This window comes from Ostrea edulis, chromosome 6 (assembly GCF_947568905.1).
Source record: "Ostrea edulis chromosome 6, xbOstEdul1.1, whole genome shotgun sequence".
Lineage (NCBI taxonomy): Eukaryota > Metazoa > Mollusca > Bivalvia > Ostreida > Ostreidae > Ostrea > Ostrea edulis.
The window spans coordinates 87,157,399-87,184,210 of NC_079169.1; the positions used below are offsets into that span (position 1 = coordinate 87,157,399).

Sequence of the window (26,812 nt, forward strand, 5' to 3'; positions counted from 1 at the left end):
ATACATGATACGCTGAATACATTATTGACCCAGGAATCTGAACAAGAAAGAATTATCCACAAAAGGATTTCGTCGGAACTGCTATAACAATGTATTTTGCATTAAATAAATCCAAGTCCAAGAGCTGTAACTCCTTCAAAAATAGTGGGACAGCATTCCCCGTTGTAATATGCACGTCTACACATTGTGATCTTTCTTTGTTCAAAGGGTTTAGGAGGAGTTGCGAAGACAAAGTTAAAGGGACAGATGGACAGACAGACGGACAAAAGCGCTGTAGCATAATACACCCAAATTTTTATGCAGGTGTATAAAAACACCAGACTAGCTTTCATAAAGTAATTTACTTTTTTATTCACTGTACTGTTGTTCATGACAAAGACAAAACAACAAATCTTGCTTAATATTTCGATACAAAATGTCTCCTTAACAACAAAGTAGCTAAACCACACCGCATCTGGATGAAATTGGAAAACACATTAAATTACGGGTAAAATCGCTACACTGTCTGTGCTACCGCAGGACCACATAATTCGAGATTCCAATGTATTAGACATGCATGTAGAATTCCTACAGACACAATGCCTTAAAAATATAAAATGTATCATTTTCATTATGACACAAACTCCAAGCTCAGAGCATTACATGCATTTTGTGCTGCTTCTAGTCTAGCTGCCTTTTTGGACGTGCCACTACCCGTAAAAGTCTGTCCTTCGATTTCCACGGAGATCACAAAGGTCGGGGCGTGCACGGGCCCTGACTGAGACGTCACATTGTAGCTGAGTCCCGGTTTCTTCTCATTCAGCACCATTAGCGCATTCTTGGGAATACTGGCTTTTTGTTTTTTGGGAGAAGGTCCATTGGGTTGTCCCTGCTTCTTCCTCTTTGTCCCGGAGAAGATGTTGGCATCATCACTGATGTTTTCATAACCTGTGCAATAAGGTAATGATGATTTAATACATACATCACACATGTATGTGAAGTTATACTGCATATAGCTTTGATTTCATTGGTGCTTAATTCATGGTCTCTGAAAAAAATTTCATTACCATGGTACATTAAGGTAACTCAACACACCCAAAGTTTATTTAATGGCTTGTAAAAGTTGCTAAAACATCTTTTAAGAAGTATGATTTCACCATTAAAAGAGTGATAAAAGCTCTCAATTATCTTATATGAATTTTTTGTGATTTTTTTTCTAGAATGATAAAAAGGGGGTATTTTGTTTGCAAATAAGAGATTTGAAATGAAGCCGTATACTGTATTTTGTGCAATAAAATCATTAACAATTATTCACATCACCATGATTGATTATATATTGTTTAACGTCCCTCTCGAGTATTTTTCACTCATATGGAGACGTCACCATTGTCGGTGAAGGGCTGCAAAATTTAGGCCTATGCTTGGCGCTTATGGACATTAAGCAGGGAGGGACCTTTATCGTGCCACACCTGCTGTGACACGAGATCTCAGTTTTTGCGGTCTCATCCAAAAGACCGCCCCATTAAGTCGCCTCTTACGACAAGCAATGGATATTGAGGACCTCTTCTTACCCGAATCCTCATGGGACAATATCATTATGAAAATCAGAATATTGCTTAAACCTCAAAAGTTATGCCAGCTAAATAACCAGTTGATCGGAACAAACACTAAAAATAATCATACGTGCACAAAGAATTGCTAGCATCTTTAAGAATCATGCCACAATTGCCATTCTCATACTGATCCAAGTGACAACCTGAATTTAAGGACTAAAGCATGTCACAGTAGCAGATAAGTCAATTAATTTGGTCGCCTGTTGTAAGTAACGTATGTGAATGGACTGGTCTATCTACATGGACCGGCTTTAAAGTAACCATATAAGGAAAACATGCATTGTGGACTGAATGAAATGACAAGTTGGCAATTGTGACATATTTTGACAGCCATCACTGGTTCAGACTAATCATGGTAGCCCTGAAATGATTCTATTTGAAATCAAGACGTAGACAGAAAATAAACATACCTGGTACATAGAGTATGTTAAACTTCTTTAACAGCGCATACTTGCAGGCCTCCTGTTTTGCAAGTTTTTGTGATCTGCCTGTTCCCATGAAGACTTCATCATCAACCTTCACATGACAGCTGTATGCTGTGTCCTGTCTCTTTTTCTTCTTGTTGGCATTCTCTGGTGTGATAGCCATCGTCTCTTCGGAACCGTTCCCTGACGGGGTCGTTTCTGTTTTCACCACCACATTTTCCTCTGTAGTAGTAACAGTGGTGATGTCGAAAACAAGGCCTAAATTGAAAGATTTCTATTAATACCCGCATGTTATTGAAACATATATGACAATGTATTAACTAGTTCTACTAACTCTGCTTGTTCTTCCTCTCCTGTAGTAGAGTTCATTAGAGAAGCCTCATTATGTCTTCACTGAATACTGTAGATTCCTTATTTTACGCGAGTAATTAATATGGCGAAATAACTCGTTTATGTCAAATCACATGAACATGAATTTGTGTGTCGTTTGTTAATCAAGCATTCTTACATGTATTTCAGCAACAGAAAATTAAAAGCGAGTAATTTCATTTTGTGATGCCTCTTGCGAAATTATGCGATAATTAATTTCTCGTGTATATTAAGGAATCCACAGTACTGAACATTATGCATGTTGCTTTGTCATCTAAATAAACACTGTCTGCATTAAATACCCATCAGATTTAAGAAAATGAAATTATAAGACAAGTTTTCAGTTCTCAGCGGTTTTCTTCTTTCTACCCACTGGTACTGGTACCATTCAATTGGGAAAAATAGCATCAAAATTGAACAAATTGGAAATTTTCTACCAATGTATCGGCAAATTATTTCAACTAAGAGAAAGAAAAAAAAAGAACCAAACAATTTTTTACGGTAATATTTGCTGTTGTCAGACATCAGGAATCGTCATAGGCTTGTTCTAGAGTCGTCGTAGCTCTACAATATTTGCACTGCCATGATCTGTACTTTCGATTTAATACTGGAAGTGAACATTTTAGTTAACTCGTACGTTTCAGACTAAGTAAATTACGATATCAGCGGTCTACTTTTCCGCAAGTGAATTGGGAATTTTTAGTCTCAAAATTGGGAAAAATCAATGGTTTTTTTGGAATTGGGAATGTACCGTTTATCGGTACCAGTTACATAAGGGGGGGGGGGGGGGGGGGGGGATAACGCTGGTTCTACATTTTGTCTCGTTACCTTTCCTGAGTTCATTCAGGTGCATGACTGGGTTTTTGTTGGACAGTTTGGGTTGGTTGGTGGGCGCTGCTTGCTGCTGACTGGGTATGTGACCTGTGGGGTACTGGACATACGACTGGTATACTGAGTTAATGTTCTCCGCTTTCACTTTGCTGGGGTCTGTCCAGGGTTGCTCAGTCTTAATGGCCTGTTCCATCATTCAAACACCTTGGAAATTTACAGCATTATAATTAAAACAGATCAACCTCTTGCTATTGACAATTATAAATAATATATATCAGAATGATCCACATCTCCTCTCCTTAAAACACTTGGCCTAAAGTTCAGGACTTTGAGTTGCACTCAATGAGTGGGATGGGAGGATTCCTTCTAACCCTTCACTCTCTCTCTCCCTCCTTTTTTCTCTCTTCTCTCTCCTACAATTCTTCTCAATCCTTTTTTTTTTCCCAACCAACCAACCCTTATTTTTGGGTGCATAGAATCACTGAAATTACCGCTAATCACCGAAATTACCAATGAAGGGGCCGAAATTACCTCATTATATGTTCATCTGTATACCATCTAGTCACACATCAAATTTCATGAAGATTAGTAATGATTTGAAGGAATTGTTTCCATAAAACCGATTATTGTGACGTGTGAATCTGAGTTAATTCCCTTTACCGATAGGTACTCAGTAAGCGAACTATGAATAACCAGTAAGTTCCAAATGGCAATATAAAATTCAGGGCAAATATTTTATTTTATCTATTTATCACACATTGTATAAATCAATACCATGAATATGATATATATAACATGAGAAATAACTCGTATAAATTTACGCTTCACATTAATCGGTTTAATGACCATAACTCCTTTAAATTGTTACCAATCTTCATAATATTTGATGTGTGACTAGATAGTATATAGATAAACATACATTGAGGTAATTTCGGCCCCTTTATTGGTAATTTCGGTCATTTCTTTGGTAATTTCGGTGATTAGCGGTAATTTCGGTGATTCTATGTACCGCTTATTTTTACTTTGCCTATTCCCACCCCACACATTTTTACACATAAAATGTTTCAGCTATCAATGTTAAACACTCACAACGGGATCTAGTGAAAAAAATAACACTAAAGTAAGGCTCCACTCGAAACATCAATAACTGAAATCTACAAATGTAGAATCACCATCATTTTCAGTAATTTAAACATATTATTTGCTCATTTCTCTATAATGATGAAAGACAAATCACAATGTTTTTAAAAATCTCCAAGAAACAAAATATTATGGACAACATAATAGTTTCCATTACAATACAAGGTACGTTTTAATACTAGTTTCAGAATTTGTAATTCTATGTACACACGAAAATCCCTATCTATCAAGAACATACTTCATGGATTTTAATTACTCTAAAATTGATTAGACTAACAAATTAGATTTCATAAAATCATAACCTTAATTAAAAAGCAATAGGTAAAAGGTATGTCTCAGAGAGTAAACTGTTAACTGCACCAAATAAAAAAAATAACACAATATTATTGATTTTGAGCCATTAATAATAAACCGCCGAGAACAGATTCTCATCTCTGTGGAGTATTTAGTAATCGAATGCTCAGCTTTGGTTATTACACTAACCATCACTTTAATTACACAAGTAATTTTTTTTCCCACTGCCATCTTTATGTTACCTTTGAGCAGATACCGATGCAAATCAGAACAACTTTACAAGCATTCCCCGAGTATCACGTCTCCACGATTCTACACGTGTGCATATTTAATGAGCCCCCGCCCTCCTAAAGACCAAATCAGGACTTAGCATCCGAATGTACTATCTCAAATTTACATAGTAACCACATGATTATCTCATTCTTGTTATGCATAATCATGTAGATACTTTGAAAATTGGAAACTACTTATGCGGCATGCGAAATCCTCAAATGGCCCACTGCACAAAAAATGCCTTCCACTCTTTGTACATTGGACAAATTCATGTGTGGCCATTCCAAAGTTTAATAATTGACAATTACAACAACAAGAATACCTAGTGGCACGAAGAAATTGTCAATTATTAGGTGCTTTGTTTCTTAAAAACCACCACGATTTGCAAACCGGCCTCCAGAATCCAACGCCAAATAAGATTACACTAATCAGAGCAAAGCATTGCTACATGTTCGAATACACCAAAGTTAATGAAATAAAAGGAAATTACTGTCACAAATATAAATTGTATTATACATCATTACTTGAAATCATAATTCAATCATAATTTTCAACACCGTAAGCAAATTATGATATTTATAATTTAAACACTATTCTGTACTGTCCCCACCCTTTCCGTTTAATAGTGCACCAAAAACATACCCTAAAATCTAGACCCAAAATTCCGGAATAACTGGAAATTACTGAGCAATAGCACGAGAAAAGGAAAATATTTTGGCCTAAATATATAAATGGCTCTGAAATGTATTTTGTGATAATGATGTAACAGGGTTTTTTCTGTAATATTTAGGAGAGAGGAGAAAAATCTGTAGCTGGACCGGGACGCCATTTACAAAACACGGACAAGTCACGGACGCACGGATGCACGGAAATAGAAAAAAATAGTACAAATCACGGATTCATTTTTTCATTTTGCACGGATAATAAAATTGTCCGTGCATTTTTTAATTTATAAAATCAGTTGATTTGTGACTTTGAATATACTTTGAATTGTTTTGTGTACACCCCAGGGAATATGTATAGTTAGAATCTATCAGTCACGGAAATTTTCAGTGCATTGTGACGTCACCGTAATTGTTTCGTCACAAACATTTGTCCGTGATTTGTATGCAATATTTCCGTGATTCCTTCATTACATTATAATAAACATGTAAAAACTATATATTTTTTTCATAATACAAGCATTTTATTATTATTTCATATAAATTCTTCAATTTACAGAATTTCCGTAAACTTTGGTATCCGTGACTGAAAAAAAAATATCTGTCCGTGATTTGATAATTGATACAAATCACGGATTCATTTTGCAAGATGAAGATAATTTCCATAAATTAAAAAAAAAAATGTCTTACATGTGTACTGACTTGTATTTGACTTCCTAATTTGTTTAGTACTAAGTGTTGAATTTTGACATCGTGGGTGAAACATGGAGGGAATTTACGGAAAATTTTGTTGTTTATGAAATCCATTAAATGGGGTCTCATTGCTTCTGTACTAAACGTAATGTGTTCTGGGAGTCCACCAAAATACAACTCCACTGCGATTGCAATTGCAAAAACACCACAGTCACTTCCATTTTTCTGAACATCTGAATTCATAAAGTGAACAGTAATATTTTGTTCCGGAGGATGCATTATATTTACAATGCTCATTTGAACAGCGGACGAAATCGAATTTGACATTGCACTGTCATAAAATTTTACAGATAAAGATATGAAATTGACATTCCGTTTTTAACAAAATTAAACTGAAAACTAGAAACACATTTATTATTATTTATTACATTCGTAAACACATAAAATCACGGAAATTGCATAAACAAAAACAAAAAGTCACGGACGATTTTTAAGTGACGGATTCACGGACGATTTTAAAGTCACGGACGGATTTTTTTAGTCACGGGTTCCAAAGTTACGGAAATTCTGTAAATTGTTCTTATTGAAGAATTATAAGAAATTACGATTAAAATAAAATATTATTCTTGTATTATGAAAGAAATATAGTCTTCTGTTGGTAATTTAGTGTAAATTTCGCATGTTTATAACAATTACAATGACGTCACAATGCACGGAAAATATCCGTGACTAGTAGATTCTACCTACATATATCCCCTACCTACATGCATAAAAAAAAATTCAATGTATGTTCGAAGTCACAAATCAATAGCATATTCTATATTTAAAAAATGCACGGAAATTTTTATCATCCGTGCAAAATGAATCCGTGATTTGTACTATTTTTATCTATTTCCGTGCATCCGTGCGTCCGTGACTGTCCGTGTTTTGTCAACCTCCGGACCGGGAATCGAACACAGGACCCCTGGCAGCATTATTACTAGTCAGGTGCTCTAACCACTGAGCTATCCAGGCCGATATCCCCTATCCATATAGCCCTAATTACTACCTCTTTAAATAGTCTTCGCCCCCGAAGACACACACAACGCAGGTTCTTTTCGCCCCTGGAGGCGCAACCTGCAAATTCAGGGATGATCAACAGCACAAGTGTAGTATATATAGGAGAGAGGAGAAAATCTTTGGCTGGACCGGAAATCGAACCCGGGACCTCTGCATTACTAGTCAGGTGCTCTAACAACTGAGCTATGCAGGCCGATATCCACGGTCCGTATAGCCCTAATCACTACACTTCCAACCAGAATAACTGATGAAACGCCTGCAGGGTTTATTTACACAGTGATGAAATAGACAATATATCTCTAAAGATAGCTCCTTCTATGGGAAGAAGCTTCCCTCAGAAAATTTACAGCTCGGACAATATATCAGGATTGACCCAGAAATCAAGGATTTTTCAGTCTGCTGTCAGTAGTAAAAGCTCTTTCTAACTGTCTAAAAATCACGTCAATTCAAATGGGTTGTGTCTACCTAGCTACTGAATAATATCAATACTGCTCAAAACTGGCGGTAAAACTATAGAACCGAGAAAACCAACCAAATGCAACTTGACAATTACTGAAATTTCATACAAAATGACCACACTCAGACCCATGATCAAAGCCCCCAAGGTATATAAATTGTAAGTGTACCTTTGTGTAGTGGTGTAAATAAAGGGGTGGATCTAAGACGTAAATTGTTGCACCAAAATGACACTACGGCTCATCTTGCGCAAAAATTTTAAAACGAGAATTTTATTGCAACTTTCTCATTTGTTGTATAGTTGAACTTTGCGAAAATATTTCACTTTTAAAGTTGAAAATTCTTTTTCTGTTAATCTCAAATTCATGTAGGCCTACATGTACAAATAAAATGATGAAATTCGAGAAATCATGATTTTTCAATGAATATTATAGATTAAGTACGTATTTGATTCTACATATTTCACTGGAGTTACGGGGCTTTTGTTCTTCAACTTTTTGCGGCGGTGGGGGACATAAAGCTATGCATAGCAATCTTGTCAACGTTGAAAATTTATCAAAATCCGTTGAAAAATGACCCCTGTGGTTGATTTTCAACGGGGTCACTAATTAATGTTACACCGGCAAACTGCTCACGAAACACTGCTTCTCTTGAAGCTCTAATGCGCCACTTAGCCATGTAATGATGTTAAATAGGAAATTGCTCAAAAGGAGTAATGTTTCATAAAGAAACCCCGATCAACCGAATAAACAAAATTAAAAGATAATAGAATTAAAACACCGTTACAATATATTTCTGAAGTACATACATGTATACGTTTGTCATTAAGTTACGGGAATGAGGACGTAGTAATCTCGGCAGAGATTTGGCTCGGCTGAATATTTCGACTGGCACCTTCCCCGAATCTCGGAGCAGTTCTTCACAATTCATGCCTGGAAATTTACATTCACTTTCGGCCGGTTCAATCAATTTTAAAATGTGCACCTAGGTAACATTGTCGCTCGCTTCGATTAAGGTAGATCTATACTCAGCCTTAAATGAAGTGAACATGAAAATGTGACAAAGGGTTTAGATTTGTCATTTTGATGTATATAATGAATTCTGAAAATCACTAAGATGTAGCTTTCTTCAGTAGGGAGATATTTTATAAAGATTAACTAATCTTTTCAATCCTTGGGAGCTGCCATATTGAAAAAAAATATTACCTCCCTGCTGGGTTATCTCTTAGCATCCACTAGAGGGCAGCACTGATGCTGACATCAGTAGGACACATTGTGTGTATTTTTGGCACATTGTTAGCATCAACGTTAAAATGTCATTAGCAGAGAGTGAATTAGATATGGGATATCAGGTTGAAATTGTTTCTCAGAATAATGCTTCTTTACAGCAGAAAAAGTTTATGGATTTATATTACAATTGATGGATAAGATTTTGATTTCAATTCCTTTTGCTCCAAAACCTTATCCATCAATTGCAATATGAATCCATAAACGTTTTCTGCTGTATAACAGTGACCCAGTCAACAGCAATGTGTCTCATCTACGTCAGAGCACAGATGCATACTGGGAAATAATGGATGACCTCCATAAACCTTTAACTTAGAGTGTTCAATTGATCAAATCTCGTAATAGAAACAAGCAAATTAGATTTAGGCCACACTATTCAGTTTCAGGAGGTCTTTTAAGTTTATTATGCAACAAATATCTTTTTCATGTTCACTTCCTTTAAATGGACTCAATCATGAAAAAATTGCCTTTACACAATAAATATACATTCCAGTAATAGATAGACATTGAAAAATATATATGTTGACATGCTATTTTCATTGTTATTGCTTCTCAAAAGTAAGCACCCCATCAACATTAAGGAAAATGCACTCCTCCTTCTTTATTTTTCTCATTATTATTTTCCCAAACAAATGTGCTGTAATAAGCAACATAGACTACATACCCTTCATTTATTTTAATGAATTGGAATAAATATTTTCACAATGTATACTTTGTGAGCCCAAACATATTAAAGGAAACTATAAGTATTATAAGATACATGTGGTCTACAATTAAATTTTACATTTTATCTGAAAAAAATATTCTAGAAAGACTTTGCACAATGTAATTGTAAAACGAAAGTAACAAACAGAATTTTGATGATTTTGCTTATATGATTAATGTATACGTGTAATGTGTGATATATCTTATATCCTGAGACAAAGTTTTATATGAATCTCTACAGGTCATGAAATCATTTGTACATGTACATAAATTGGATGTATGTACATGTACACGTACACCACTTACGCCGGTCAAAGTGGATGCAATCTCAATAAGGAACTAATAGATGCCGCCCCAATAATTTTGAAAAAGGAGAGAGGATGAGGAAAAAATGACAAATTCATGACGGTCGGTGAAATAAAACAAATTATTTGCAGCTGATCTTTGAAGCTTGCGTCAATATCTGTAACATTGTAGCAGCGAACACAACTACGATATCTGTGGTCACTGGAGCAGCGAAATGTTAAGTTTTCTTTTTTACACGAGCGTACCATGTATTTGTTGATGATAATTTGGAACCTATTCTAACCCGGATCCTCACAAAAGAAATATTATCATGATGCTCGTGGAAATCTGAATTGGTACCCCTTTCCCATCTGTCTCCCCCACTTTCTGATGCCCCGCAATTCCATGTTGAACATTTGTATCATAGTAAAACTTTTACATGAATAGTCAATGTACACTGAATGCCTCACGGACATGTACTATGTAATTGACACACCCTCATCCACCAAAATGTTGTTTGTTCTCCAACCGATTTTTTTTTCTAAAGCTATAATCATCTCTATCTCCCCCTTTAAAAAACACACACCACAAAATCTCAACTTAAGATTTGACTGATAAGAAGATAAGAACACCCAGGAAGGAATTGATATCGGATATTCATATCTCGTATCGCCATGTAAAAATCAAATGGATATCGTTAAAATATCACATTTCGGAAAACGGAAACGTGGTTCCGCATTTACATTTGATTGTGACGTAGGCCAAGTATAGATCTACTTTAATTTATCTGACTGCTAAACTATCTCTCTACCACTATTTGTACCAGTGGCGGATTTAGAGCCCCCCCCCCCCCCCCCCCCCCTAAAATTTTCAAATTTAAGGTAAATCGCGGCATCTTGTTTCGGAAAATGTACTAAACGATAAAAGAATCAATAGTTTTTTCCACGCCCGGAGAAATAAATTACAAAATCTTTTGATTTCTTGAATTACTTTATTGGGAGAACTTAATTCCCCCCCCCCCCCCCCCAAAAAAACCCCTAAAATTTGGGTCATTTTCTTAATTTCACCTTTAAAAAAATGATAGAAAATAGTACAAATGACTAAATAGGAGAACTATTTCAAGCCCCATAAAATCTGTAAAATCCAGGAGCTTCCGGAGGTTTCGCCCTGGACCCACTGCTTCATAAAGTGCTCCCCCCCCCCCCCCGTAACCGCAATTCCTGGATCCGCACCTGTATACTGCATTACTTACTAACTACTTATGTAAATTCCATAAAAAAAATGTAAAACTTATACAGTACCAATTTTGATGCACCAGATGCGCATTTCGACAAATAATGTCTCTTCAGTGATGCTCAACCTAATTTTTTGAAATCCGAAATAACAGTAAACTTGTAAGAGCTATTTTAGGGAAAATCAGAGTGCCAAAAAGTGGAGTCAAATTCGTCCAAGGATAAGAGCTATGCATGAGGGAGATAATCCTTAATTTTGAAAGGAATTTCTAAATTTTATCACAGCAATTAAATATACATCCGTATTTTTATGGAATCTAATGGCACACTATGGAATACCACAAAAGTTCATTAACATCATCAGGAACTCCTATAACAACATGAAATGTAGAGTTATACATGAAGGTCAACTTACCGAAAGTTTTGATGTCAAGACTGGAGTCAAGCAAGGTTGTTGCTATCTCCTCTTCTCTTCCTCCTGGCAATTGACTTTATCATGAGAGAAACAACTGAAGGGAAAAGAAATGGAATCCAATGGACAATGTGGCAACAACTGGATGACCTGGATTTTGCTGATGACATTGACCTCATCTCCAGTACCTAACAACAAATGCAAGACAAAACATCTCTCCTAGCAGCAACATCAGTTAGACTAGGATTGAAACCCAATGAAAGCAAGACAAAAATTATGAAAATTAATGCAAAGAGTAAACAGCCTATCAAAATAAGGGAAACCATCCTGGAAGAAGTTGAGGAGTTTACTTACCTAGGAAGCATTGTGAGTGTGGATGGAGGTACCGATGCTGATGTTAAGACCAGAATAAACAAGGCTAGGGTCATCTTCAACATTCTTGGGAAAGTATGGAATGCAAAGAACATCTCGAGAAACACTAAAATCAAGATTTTTAATTCAAATGTAAAGTCTGTGCTTCTGTACGAGGCAGAAACATGGAAAACAACAAATGCCACGATTTCAAAAATTCAAAGATTCATCAATTACTGCCTGCGCAGAATAATGAACATCAGATGGTTTGATAAAGTAAGAAGCGAGGATCTCTGGAAAAGAGCAAATCAAGCCCCCATAGATATCCAAATCAAAAAAGCAAATGGTCATGGATTGGAAACACATTGCGAAAACCACCAAGCAGCATCACAAAACAAGCCCTCAAATGGAACCCCCAAGGAAAAAGAAACAGAGGAAGACCATGGAGCAGCTGGCGCAGAGTTACGGAGACAGAATTAAAAGAGCAAGGCTACACCTGGAACTCAGCAGAAAGATTAGCGCCAAACAGAGTCAGATGGAGAGAGTTAGTCAGTGGCCTATGTTCCCTAGAGGAGCAAACGGCTAAGTAAGTAAGTAATGAGGGAGATAATCCTTAATTTTCAAAGGAATTTCTAAATTTTATCACAGCAATTAAATATACATTCGTATTTTCAAGCTAGTAACGAAGTACTTAGCTACAGGGCTAAAAACTAACACTAAATTTTCCGTTCAAATGATAAAAATTACTTTGTTAAACACCACTCTGATTCCACGCACACGTACTCTGAAGTTGAAATAAAAAATAGGCTGGAGTTCCTCATTGAGGAGAGTGTCTTCGCAGTCGTTGGTGATCCAGGTCTTCCAACAGTGTGTTGGAATTCCCATGAAGACGAATTGTCCTCCTTTGTTAGCTGACCTGTTTTTATGTTCACATGAAGAATTCATTCCAAAACTTCTACATGAGAAGAAAAAAATTCTTGCTGTGGCCTTCAATTCGACATTTAGATATATCGACGACGTTTTGTCTATTAGCAATGATAACTTTCATTCATATATCGATTCGATATATCCCTGTGAGCTCGAAATAAAGGACACCAGAGTCGTCCACTTCTGCTTCATACTTGGATATCTTATTGAAAGTAGATATTATCAGTAAACTAACAAATAAACTTTAGGATGAACGGGATATCACCTTCTCCATCGTCAACTTCCCATATATCGTATGTAGCAATATTCCATTATCACCTCATCTGGTGTTTTTATCTCTCAACTGATTCAATACGCCAGAGCTTGTTCTGCGTATAGTCAGTTTTTAAATCGAGGCAAGCTACTGACAAACAAATTGATGGTAGAGGGGTTTCAACAATCTCGATTGAAGTCAGCATTTCGCAAATTCTATGGTCGTTATAACAGTATCAGGACAACTCACCCCCTCTTTGGGACAACTCGACCCCTCTCTTAAGATAACTCTCCCCTTTTAAATCGAGGCAGGCTATTAACAAACAAGTTCATGTTTTAGGGGTTTCAACAGTCTCGATTGAAGTTGGCATTTCGCAAATTCTATGGTCGTTATAACGTAGATCGTCAATACAACATATCATTGGGTCAAGTGCTGTCTGACGTGTTTCATGCCGATTGTTAGGCCGTTCTTGGTACACTGATTTTGACTACGGATAACTCCGTTTACCTGATCAAGATATAGGGCTCATGGCGGGTGTGACCGGTCGACAGGGGATGCTTGTATTTCCTAGGCACCTTATCCCACCTCTGGTATATCCAGGGGTCCGTGTTTGTCCAACTCTATTTTCTATAGATTGTTAGGCCGTTCTTGGTACACTGATTTTGATTACGGATAACTCAGTTTACCTGATCAGGATATAGGGCTCACGGCGGGTGTGACCGGTCGACAGGGGGTGCTTACTCCTCCTAGGAACCTGATCTCACCTCTCGTGTGTCCAAGTGTCTGTGTTTGCCCAACTATCTACATGTATTTTGTATTGCTTAAAGGAGTTATGAGATTAATCACGGTTCGTTATCTTCGCCTTTCATTTCACAAATTATATGGTCGTGATAACAATCAAGTTTGCCAATAACATATCATCGGGTCAAATATTGTCTGACTTGTTTCATACCGATTGTTAGGCCGTTCTTTGCACACAAACTTTGACTACGGATAATTCCGTTTACCTGATCAAGATATAGGGTTCATGGCAGGTGTGACCGGTAGACAAGGGATGCTTACTCCTCCTAGGCACCTGATCCCACCTCTGGTATATCCATGGGTCCGTGATTTCAAAACTCTCTATCTTTTATTGCTTATAGGAGTTTAATATGAAATTGTTCACTGTTCGTTATCTTCATCTCTCATATGCAAGTTTCATGGTATATTTCATCCAAATGACCGTGTCTTCTTTTTATTGTTGTTAATGTTTATGTACAATAGCTAGACAACACTTTATTGTACAAACGGACGTTAGATAGACTACACTTTATTGTACAGACGGACGTCAGATAGGCAACAATTCATTGTATAGAATGACGTCAGATAGAAAACACTTTATTGTACAAACGGACGTTATATAGACAATTGATTGTACAAACGGACGTCAGATAGACAACATTTTATTGTACAAACGGACGTTATATAGACAATTGATTGTACAAACAGACGTCAGATAGACTACACTTTATTGTACAGATGGACGTCAGATAGACAACACTTTATTGTACAGATGGACGTCAGATAGACTACACTTTATTGTACAAACGGACGTTATATAGACAATTGATTGTACAGATGGACGTCAGATAGACAACACTTTATTGTACAGATGGACGTCAGATAGACTACACTTTATTGTACAAACGGGCGTCAGATAGACAACATTTGATTGTACAGACGTCAGTCAGATAGACAACAATTGATTGTAGAGACGGACGTCAGATAGACAACAATTGATTGTAGAGACGGACGTCAGATAGACAACAATTGATTGTAGAGACGGACGTCAGATAGACAACACTTTATTGTACAAACGGACGTTATATAGACAATTGATTGTACAAACAGACGTCATATAGACAACACTTTATTGTACAGACTGACGTCAGATAGACAACACATTAATTGTACAGACGGACGTCAGATAGACAACATTTGATTGTACAGACGGACGTTAGTTAGACTACACTTTTTTGTACAGACTGACGTCAGATAGACAACAATTGATTGTAGAGACGGACGTCAGATAGACTACATTTTATTGCACAGACGGACGTCAGATAAACTATATTTTATTGTACAGACGGACGTCAGATAGACTACATTTTATTGTACAAACGGACGTCAGATAGACTACATTTCATTGTACAGACGGACGTCAGATAGACTACATTTTATTGTACAGACGGACGTCAGATAGACAACACTTTATTGTACAGAATGACGTCAGATAGACAACAATTGATTGTAGAGACGGACGTCAGATAGACTACATTTTATTGTACAAACGGACGTCAGATAGACTACATTTTATTGTACAGACGGATGCAGGAGTTTATCAGAATTGAATAATCATAATCACATTACAGTACTTAGGAACACTACTAACTAGTTCTAGATATTAGCACATGTACATTGTACATTTATGTGTAAAAATGTAAACAATTCATCACATAGACATTTGAATATATAAATACATACACTCATAACAATAGCATTCTAAAACAAATTCACGTTTGCAATAAACAATGCACATAGTTAGCTATTCAATATGAACATTTATGCTTGGCATCTTTTGAATGTCTCTGATACAAAGCACAGAACAAATCATGGTAACGACTGATCAACACGTCAAACCTTATCAGGGGATCCCCTGTCATCAGCTTCCGTCCCTTGGCATAGAAGATCAGGTCCAATACATAAAGCTGAAAAGTGGTAAATATCAAAAGAACAGTGGGCGTACGTAAATCATTGTTTTCTTGATGAACTCGCGTTTGAATTCAACTTTTTAGCACGGAATCAAGGTATCACGAACTTCCTAGTATTTATTAGCAAATCATGAAAACTCGACCCCATGAAACAAATTTACAGGATATTATCTATTACGTCATAATGGTTATCACTCTCCTAAAGAAGATCTGCGCTGACGTTCTTATTTTCTTCATTACAGTAAATGAATTAGAAACAAATGAAATAGCCCTCTTGATCTCTAAATTTTACTTCAATAGATCTGTTAATAGGGTAAACATCTCATAACTCTTCATCATATATTGCATCACTGATATCTCAAAGTTGTTCATCATATAATAAGTATCTGATATCTCAAAGCTGTTCATATAACACGTTACTGATAATTCATTGTTCGTCATATACTACAGGTACAGTGTTGGCCATAAGTATTTTCCCAAAATGCCCGACGTTCTTCTATCGCTTGTTGAATTCTCATATATAAATGCTTTATAGAAACTCCACGTTTGTTTTTGTTTTTTTTTCCCTTTAAAATAAACATTTGCGATATAATACACCAAATGATAGCGGTTTGAAATAAGTCTCCTTATTATATACCCATCAATGTATCGTTCGTTGATACTGTGGATTTCACAACGTGTGATCCGGTTTTCCGGATCACCACACTGTGGTTTTCTGATTCCGTATCAGTATCCTCTGAAACTGATGCCGTCACAATGCATCAACGCAACGTTATTTGTGGAAAATATTGACCGCGTCACAAAACAAAACTGCGTACACAAAACATAATTTCATGGTATGTCTGTTTTTGATAATTTGGATTACATTTATCATCTTATAAATGTGGATTTAAAATGCAGAAGGGGGTATATAATAAATTTATCATTACTACAGTAACTTGATCCGAAGAGTTGGATCACGTCTCGTTGACAGGCGCGGATCATCAGATCAAACTCGACGCTTCGCGTCTCGTGTGATCTGATGATCCGCGCCTGTCAACTCGACGTGATCCGACTCTTCGGATCAAGTTACTGTAGTAATAATATATATTTATCTTACTTCCAGTTCATTGTTTACATATCGTCTGCTTAGAAATACGAGTCGGCAAGGAAAAGAGTTGTGACAAGGAGTTAAAAACGTAATCGTAAGTTTATCAAACACCACCATTCTAGTTACAAAAGTTCGGAAATTACCGGCTTAAATTGAAGACCAGTTAGCAGTTTCGTAAAGCGGTTTCATGAGCGGGAAAATACAGAAAACTTGTCGAGAAGCGGCAGGCAAAAGAAACTCGACGACTCGTTCGCAGGGTTTGGGACATTAGCAGATCTTACAAGTAAATTTAGCAATACATCAGTTGTTAGCGTATCACCTAGGACTGTGAAGAGAAGATTATTTGGGGAAAAAATACAAACGACATGTTGTTTCTAAAACGATTACGACGAAAGAGGTGAGCCGTTCTCGTCGCATGAGTTTTTGTCAGCAAAAGTGGCAATGGAATGTGCTGAATAATTGGAATAAGGTGATTTTCAGTGATGAGACGAAGATTGTTGTAGACCAGGATAAGAAAATCTATGTATGGAGGAAATCTAATGAAAGCTTGATGAGGAATGTGCGGGAATGCGTCTGGACAAAGAATGGTGTCAGTTATGTTCTGGGACTGTATAACATACAATGGTGAGGGGACCCTTACAACTATTGATGGAAATATGAACCCAGATGTTTATATTGAAACTCTACACAATACATTTATTGCATGATAGCGCGGGAGATATGAATATTTATTCACCCATGAAAAATCATATTCCCCGAGGGCAACATTCATGCAATAAATTGTTTATCATACCGAAACAAAGCAAGACTACAAAAATGCAAAGTCCGCTTCTATACATTGTTTGTAGCTGAGATTGCCTTAACAGTAACACCGCGATGTCAACGTATTAGAAAGTAAAAACAACGAAATACAGTGATCTATGATAACCAGTTTTTGTATTTCCATTCTCCGTGAAAGCTGATTTACTTGCTTGTTTTTTTTATCAACCAAAACCAAGCGATTTTATATCAGAGACTCGCATATTTTGTGCCTTATTATGAATGCAAACTTCCACCAGAGTTCGTTTGCTCACAAACCAAACTCTTCCATTTGGGCATTATGGGATAGCAATTTCTTAGGCCGCGTATACTGTGACGTCACTGTAGAATGACGAAAAAACATAACGTCAAACGTAAACAACTTTCAAAACAAGAACGTAAACATCAAGTTCATTACTTTACACAATAATTTGAACAGAGTCTCCCTAGTTTTTAATGATCTTTTGATCATGTTATGTTTAAAATAAAATCCATTCTTTTATATTAATGCTCTTAATATCAATATCTTCAAACTTTTAACTGCGAACTACTTCTTTAGTGTTATTTGCCTACGTGATAATTGCGGACTCACAATATACAAATCTGTATATTGTGCTGCGTCACATAGGAGAGGTCTATTCGTAGGTGACGTAATGAGGCCTCGACGGGGAGTTTGACTATGAATGTATAATGACTCGGACTTATTGTGACGTCACAATAAACTTCGTTTACCTTGACATTAAATTTATGGAAAATGCACGAGGCTGCTTATGTTTGCCCTGTTGTCGTCTGCATCATTCAGGCCTGGATTTCTCGAAAAGAACTTAAGTCGAAATTAGGACTTAAGTCTGAGATTTTACTCAAATCGTGACTGATCAAATAGAAGAAAACTCAAACTTAAGTTTGAGATTTTTTCGAGAAATCCAAGCCAGAACATCAAAGCTCAAACATTGATGTAATAGAATTTTTGGAGAGTCTTGAAAATACGTATTAAAAGACGCTTACATGACATTACAACAAAGTCGACCTGGGGGAGCATTGTTCAAGAAATCTGAACCTTTCTATCTCTACACTATATAAGAAGTTTATATAAGAAGTGTATATCAAAGTTTGGCAAAGCCAATAAGGGATGTTTTGAAAGCAAAAGAACATATTACAAAACATTAGTCATTCCAGGTAAGTTTATGCCGTTATTTGCAAGAAATCTCAGTTCTGCTTTTTGTTATGTAGGCCTACGTAGATCTATCAAGAACGTCGACAATTTTAGGAAAATACTTTTAGCTAACTACTGTACATAACTGATATCTAACGTTTCATCATGTACTGAATGACTATTATTATACCTCAGTATGAGAAACGCTTAATCTGATTGGTCTAGACAATCACGTGCCAGGGATGATAAAACTTCATATCTCCCGATCATATTTACCCCTTGGGTAACCTCGTGCATTTTCCATATATTTTACGGCAAAGTAAACGTAGTTTAATGTGACGTCACAATAAGTCTGTGTCGTTGTACTTTCTTAGTTCATAAGGCACAAAATATGCGGGTCTCTGATACACAGTTTAAAAATCGCGTGGTTTTGGTTGATACAAAAACAAGCAAGTAAATCAGCATTCAAAGAGAATGGAAATACAAAAACGTTCATATCACTGTATTTCGTTGTTTGTACCTTCTACCTTAATACGTTGACAGCGCGGTGTTACCGTTACAGGGCGATCTCAGCTACATACAATGTATAGATGAGTGGACTCCAATTTCAAATGCAATTTTGTAGTCTTGCTTTGTTTTGGTATAATAAATAATTCATTGCATAAATGTTCGGGAGATATAAAGATTTATTCACCCAAGAAAAACCATATTCTCTTCGGGCGTTGCCCTCGGGGAATATGGTTTTCTTGGGTGAATAAATCTTCATATCTCCCTCCTATCATGCAATAAAAGTATATTATTATATAGCTTATAAATAGTTTAATATAAAATCTGCGTAAAATCTAGAGAATGTTAGCGTTCAATATCCTGAGAATTTATTGAACGCTAACTTTGCATTGCGTAAATTGTATGCGCCCGAAACATTCCGAGTATGAGCGTTCAATATTGACGTTACCGTAACGACGTAAACAAGCCAAAATGTCAAACGACGGTCCTCCGAATCTGACAGAGCCGGTATTTGATATTTACTTAAGCAAAATGTTTTACTGTACATAAATTATGATGTCCCCATTTACAAAATCAGTTTGCTTCATGCATTAATGACGGGTTAAATATTGAACAGTTAAGAAATGCATGCTGTTATTGCACACTGCCAATATTGATGAATTCTCGTCTATTTTGGAGTAGTTTGAGTGAAAAGGGATATAATTTAACAACTAAATACTTTAGCTATATAATAAAAGGGTTATTGAACTTATATAGGTGAATATTGGCACTCGTTGGCTGTCAAAATGCACTCGCAAGCTCGTGCATTTTTACAGCCAACTCGTGCCAATATTCACCAATATAAGTTCAATAACCCTATAATATCGCACCTGTTCATCATACTACCAGAATGACGTCTTACCTGTTCCCATGTACAGTAGGTAAGCTGTAAACCATGCTCAGTCTTCAATACATTCCGTAATATCTTGCAATTCTTCTTGCATCCGGCAAACAACTTGTGAGCGTCCGCAAGGGCGATGTACCGGAAACCATTGACAAGGACGTAAGGAAGAACAAACTTGGGATGGAGCACCAGTCCCCCGATCTCTATTTCAGAGTCATCACGGAACACGTCATATCTAAAGGACAACACAATATTGAATGTATAGAAATCAATTTCTGACAAATAATTAGCATCACTTATTTCAACGGACTACTTTTATGTAAAAAAAAAAAATCTAATCTGATAGTCTGAAATATTTTACCTACCCTATGTCGAATATGTCAATTTCAAGTGCTGGATTCGCAGTTCTTATAGATGTAATGCCAGCTTGTCCTGTTGGGTTTCTCCTTGATTCTTCTTTTATTTCGACTGCTTCTTGTCTGAGTTCTATTTTATTCTTTCTTTTAATCCGTATATCCTTCTTCCTCCCCGAGTCGTCGATTTGTTCAACTTTCTCCAAGAGTTGAGTTGGTGTCGAAACGGAAGCGCCCCTTGAAAAACTTGCCTTAATATCGATAAGCTCATTTTCGTTGACGCGTTTGCATTTTCTGTTCTTTTCATGACTTCTCGATAATTCGTGTTCCTTTTTTGTTAATATATTGAGAATCCTCGTCTGCTCGTCGATAATATTTTGTATTCTTACAGCTTTCTGTTCGTCCCCCTCGTCCAAATCAACCGAACACGCGCTTGTACTGCTTGCTGTTTTTGGTTTCCTTCGTCTGCTTTTCCTCGCTTTCTTACTCTTGTCATTCTTTTTTATTTTCTTAGTTTTCTTTCTATCGTGATTTAAATAATCCAAACAATCAGATTTTGTCTCTACAATGCCTAAACTTTCTGAATTTATTTCAACATCTGTATCTTTAGTTTTTAATGTCTCTATAACGGTGTTCTTTTTTGGTTTATCTATCGTAGTTAAACTGGTTAACTTTGGATCGCAAGGCCCAAATGCAGTAATATTTACAGAGCATCCTTCATTACTCTTTTCTTTGTTTTTGCTTGTTTTCACATTGTCTGTATTCACATTCTCCTCCACAAATGCATCCGCTCCACTTTCAGCTTCGGATTGATCAGATACAAAATATACATCCTGTGAACATAAAGAAAGACCCGACGGAATCGTCTCAACAGTCCCTTTGGACGGTTTTTGATCAACAACTTCTTCGTGGTCAATATTCATATCCTTCAAATGATATATTTCTGTAACATGCTCTTTGACGCTTGGTACAATTGGCACTGTATCATGAACGAATACAGCATTTTCTGTAACTTCCTTCTTCACCTCCTCGCTAAATTGTATTGCTTCGCTTTGTTGTGGCATTTTGTTTGCTGAGTCATTCTGTAGAATGTCTACCACTTCTGATTTCTGCTCAGTATTCATAGCGAGGAAATGCTTGGTCCATCTCTTCTTTGGGTGAAAACTGTCACAATCCTTTTGTGCATCAAATTTGTCGACCATGAAATTTTTCGTTTCATCTACAGCTTTCCCTAAACGTATAGCGTCGTCTACATTTCTGCAAACCTCGACGGAATACAAACCATTACATGCTGAAGTACCTTGATCATTCCCTAGTGCAGACATAATCTGTGGTCCTGTGTTATCCTGTGCATTCTCCACCGTACTTACAGTATCTTTTCTTTCATTTGTACGTACAGGTTCTCTTGAAGAATCTACCCCATCGCATGGTACATCATTCTCACATCTCCGAAGATTTTGTTCGAATATTCCATCACCTTCCAACGACATAATTTTCCTGCTAGTAATACTCTGTAAATATGTCTGATCTTCATGAGTACTTGTACTTTTATAAGAGTTATTTCTCAAACTTCTTGCTAAATCGGTCGTTATTTCCAAATCATTTCTTTTTATTTTTCCGTATGATCTGTGATTAGAAGATTGTGGTGCACCAGAGTTTTTAATAGTCTTTCCACTTGGTGACTTTTCTTTTGGATACGTATCAATAAAATTAGACGTAAGAGTTGTTTTATTTTCACAAGATGATTTAATGGAGGGCATGATTGTTGTGCCATCTGAATTCAACATTTTAACACCGGTTGTTGTCTTGCAACTTTGCATGTATGTTTTGTTCATATCATCTTTCAACACCGTCTTATTAAGTAAAGAGCGGTATTCCTTTTTCTCATGCAAGTTGTTCGTCACGTCAAACCATCCAGATGAATTGTTTTTCTCATTGGCGTCCTTCGATGTCATCGCCGATGTCCTTGCTCTTGTAATGACAGGTAGGATGATGGCTGCATTTTTCTTTGTCCTACTCATAACCTCAGCAATGTCGTTTACGTCTCCTGTCCTTGCTGCATTATTCTTTTGTCTAGATCCTTTCTCCTCTGTGTTAATGCTTCGTATGGCTTTCAATGCCTCTATGCTGTGTTTAAAGGGATTAGAAGAAACAAGCTTCATCAATGTCTTATCATCGACGATTTTAGTGAAAGATACACAAATTCTCTGCTTAGTTCTGGTGTGTTCTTTATCATTCTGGTTAGTGATACGATGATCAGGAATTTGTATAGTAGCAGAGTTCCTCTGTTGTTGTGTACATGTAGCATGATACGGTTTAGGTATCATAGTTTCTGAAATACCTGATGTGATTTGTGAAATAGGTCCTGTAAACCTGGTCGAGTCTTCTACATCTTTCTTTGATGTATTTATCGCTGTCCCTGTGCTGGTAGTGTCGGCCAAATTTCCTTTAACATTTGTATCTTCTCTAGGACTTCTGATTCTTTGCCGCTTTTTCTCGAGAACGTCCTTATATTTTGTTTCTGTCAGAATCGATCCGATAACAGTAGCGTTGGGAGTTTCCTTTTGATAATTACTACACAGATTTGGAAACAATTGGGATAATTTGTAAGACTTTGTTTTAACTTCTTTGAATTTCACTTCAAAAGCTCCGATATCACCTACTTTTTCACCATTCTCCATATCAATCTGCATGACAAAGAAAGTCACAATTAATGAAAGTTATCAAACATTTTCCATTAAAATGTGTTTGAATTCTTGAATGTTTTATGAAAATGTAGAGATAACAAACAGTGATTAATATAAAGAATACAAAGTAGAGAGTAGGGTCAACGCATGTGGTGAGATCAGGTGCCTAGAAGGAATAAGAATACATTGTTGACCAGCCACACCCACCATGAGTCCTGCATATTGCATATCCGTGCCGTTATCTAAGGAAAACACTATGGGGAATATAATTCTGCATAGTTAACCTCCATGTTTTCATTAACGGCAGACTGACAACTTAACTTTATGATAAACGGAATAATTTCAGCTTCACCATCGTCAAATTCCCATGTTTATGTAGCAATATTCCATTATCACCTGCATATGGTGTTTATAAATCTCTCAACTGATTCGATACGCAAGAGAATGTTCTGCATATGATCATTTTCTAAATCGAGACAGGCTACTGACAAAAAAGTTGATGGTGCAGGGGTTTCAGCAGTCTCGTTTAAAGTAAGCATTTAGCAAATTCTATGGTCGTTATAACAATCTAGTACAACCTATCATTGGGTCAAATGCTGTCTGACTTTTTTCATACCGATTGTTCGGCCATCCTTGTCACACTGATTTTGGCTACGGGTAACTTCGTTTACCTGATCAAGATATAGGGCGAATGTAACCGGTCGACAGGAGATGCTTATTCCTCCTAGGCACCTGATCCCACCTCTGGTATATCCAGGGGTCCGTGTTTGCCCAACTCTCTATTTTGTATTGCTTATAGGAGTTATGAGATTGATCACTGTTCGTTATATTCATCTTTCATCTATATCCTTATAACATATACCACTTGATTCATCGTTTTTTTTTTTATAAACATCTAAAGGTTTTTATTTAAGTTATATGATCAATTTATCAACCCTACCTTCCACATACATGTATATTAAATGTCTACTACAGAGTGTGTTACTTTTCGTTTTTTACTTTGAATTTTGTTGTTAACTACATGCAATGAAACATCCAAGGGTGTTAATATTGGAATAGAAACAACAAACTACAATCCGTTCTTGTAAAGTGTACAGACGTGTAAATGTAATGAAGATACCGAAGGAAAGAATGCATTCACTGCAATAATCATAAAGTAAAATGTATAATAAGTTGATCCAACCTTTACGGCGCCCTCAGCTGTCTGGGTGATGTTGATATCCTTGCAATGTGACTTGAGATGATTCATACAGCTTTCAAACGAAACCAATAAATCGCGGGTTGTTAGATGTCGCCAATAACCTTCTGTCAAAATAGATTCTTATCAGAAAATATTTCTCTCTAGTATTAGTATTTTGTTATACATATATGACTATCTGCAGTATCGTGCTACATGGAACATGAAATACCTACCCCAGCCGCTAAATTTATTGAACTGCCATATTGTGAACTGTCTTGCCTCTTCAACAGAGCAGCATCGAACCATGGGGTCGTCGAACTTAGCGATATGACGACCGCAAAAGTCCACCATTTCTTTACGAATATTGGGTACATTATTTCCCAAAATGTGCAATGGAATATATTGTATAGTGTTTCCGGTTGGGTGTTGTTTGCTTCTAATGGCTGGGACCAGAAATTCTTGCGATCCAATGCAAGTTTTTTGGAATTTCAAAACTGTTAAGCTGGTCTCCTCTTGACTAGTTGATTGGCTCTTGGTCGCGGGCAAACAACAAAACTGTGTGCTGTTTTCGGATATATGCCGTTTTAAAACTCTTTCCCACAAAACTTGGTTACCATCAATTTTGTTGATTTGAACCAAAAGAGTTCCCATGGAGACATACCGGAACTGTCTGAGGAAAGCAACGTGATCACTTGGTGTACAGGGGTACATGTACTTCTCGCTTTTAGGATAATTAAGGATCAATTTCATTTCTTCAAGAACAAGTTCACAGTTTTTATTACAAGACGGGAAGAAGATTTCCTTTACATCTGTCCAAACAGCCATTTTTTTATGTCTTCTGTTTGGGATATAGGGCATGCGCGATAGGTGTTTCCTGGTGAGATCTTGTCTTTTAGCATCATTGTAATTGTTAGTGTTCCAGTCCACAGAGAAATTATTGTAATTGTTTTCTGTCTGTGCAGTGATTGTCATGGTGAAGCTGTGAGTTTGAGATGTATTCTTCAAACATTTGATGAATACCTGAAAGAAGAGATATGTTCAATGTGGGGTGCACTGGTCATCGTTTTATCGTACACAAATGGGGTAAAATAACATACGGAGAGGGTTCCAAGGACAGGTTCAATACCTGCAGCTAACTTGATTAATCTCAATAACTATGTTTCTTTTATCTATCAATTACTTACTAAAATTTTAGGAACAAGCAAATCTAGCAATTTTTTTCTACTTTAATATATTTGATTTTACTTTTAAATACAATGGTAGAAATATCAACGAGAGACATTTTTACTTTATGTAAATTTGTTACCTTGACCTTTGACCGTTCGATCTCAAAACTGATCGAAGTCATCCATTTTGTAATGAACATTCTTCATGTGAAATCATGTTGCGAAATCTTATAAAATAGTGCATGTATCTGCAAATGATTTAGTATGATCCAGTGACTTACCGTTTGACTTAAAACGAGGCTGACATTCTTCATGCCATGAATCATTGATATATTTTACACTATTCGAACTCATCAATAAACAAATTTGAATCATTTGTGACTAGGTGACCTTGGCCTCTGCATAAAATTCATGGGGTCATTCTTATATCTTTTATCCTCCAACCTGAAAGGTTTAAGTCACAGCGACTGCTTTGGGGGGGGGGGGGGGAGGGGGAGGGGGTTCGAAAGATATATTCGTAGGACTCAAATGGTACTATTATTTTTTTTTTAGATACGAAAGTCATATATCACAATATCTGGCCGAATGGTATGTACCTTGGAACAACAACAGTCATGAATACTCTAGATGGGAAGTTTTACTATTACTCATCATTTAAAACATCGAAAATCGGCTGCTAGAATATACGAAACGATATCTGGTGATCATTTTTGTGTACAGATAAAATGTAAGACCTATTAAATTGAAAGTGATTGTCTAAAGTGTTAAGACTCATAGGACGACCAAACAATAACCAATCGTATGAATTTGGGAATTCCTTATTTCTATTTTGAGTCCGATGTTGGAAGATTCAGATGGTATAATTGCCTCCTAGACATGTGAAGATAACGCAGGGTTTTCCACAACGGTTCTTACCATGAAGGCCCATCATGGTCGAACTGTGCCATAGTCAAAATCGGCGACCGCCATGATTAACACATTTTATATTGCGCGCATCATT

General features: G+C 36.6%; 2 protein-coding genes across 3 annotated transcripts; both read right to left on the reverse strand.

Annotated features, from left to right (window-relative positions):
• Positions 1 to 331: 331 nt before the first annotated feature.
• Positions 332 to 5,361, reverse strand: LOC130046493 (interleukin enhancer-binding factor 3-like). Of its 2 annotated transcripts, none has more exons than XM_056142502.1 (4): positions 5,247 to 5,361; positions 3,215 to 3,421; positions 2,003 to 2,275; positions 332 to 927 (listed from the first exon to the last, which is right to left on the reverse strand). In XM_056142502.1, the coding sequence occupies exons 2-4, from the start codon at positions 3,411 to 3,413 to the stop codon at positions 611 to 613; spliced, it is 789 nt and encodes a 262-aa protein (XP_055998477.1). In that variant the 5' UTR covers positions 3,414 to 3,421; positions 5,247 to 5,361; the 3' UTR covers positions 332 to 610. The 2 variants fall into 2 exon arrangements, with proteins under 2 accessions (XP_055998477.1, XP_055998478.1); XM_056142503.1 differs by having other exon boundaries at positions 4,894 to 5,350.
• Positions 5,362 to 18,681: 13,320 nt separating this feature from the next.
• LOC125647456 (uncharacterized) lies at positions 18,682 to 25,618 on the reverse strand. The gene is made up of 5 exons (XM_056142035.1): positions 24,880 to 25,618; positions 24,650 to 24,771; positions 20,792 to 23,466; positions 20,413 to 20,661; positions 18,682 to 18,754 (listed from the first exon to the last, which is right to left on the reverse strand). Exons 1-5 carry the CDS (start codon positions 25,616 to 25,618, stop codon positions 18,682 to 18,684), a joined length of 3,858 nt encoding a protein of 1,285 aa, XP_055998010.1.
• Between the last annotated feature and the right edge of the window lie 1,194 nt (positions 25,619 to 26,812).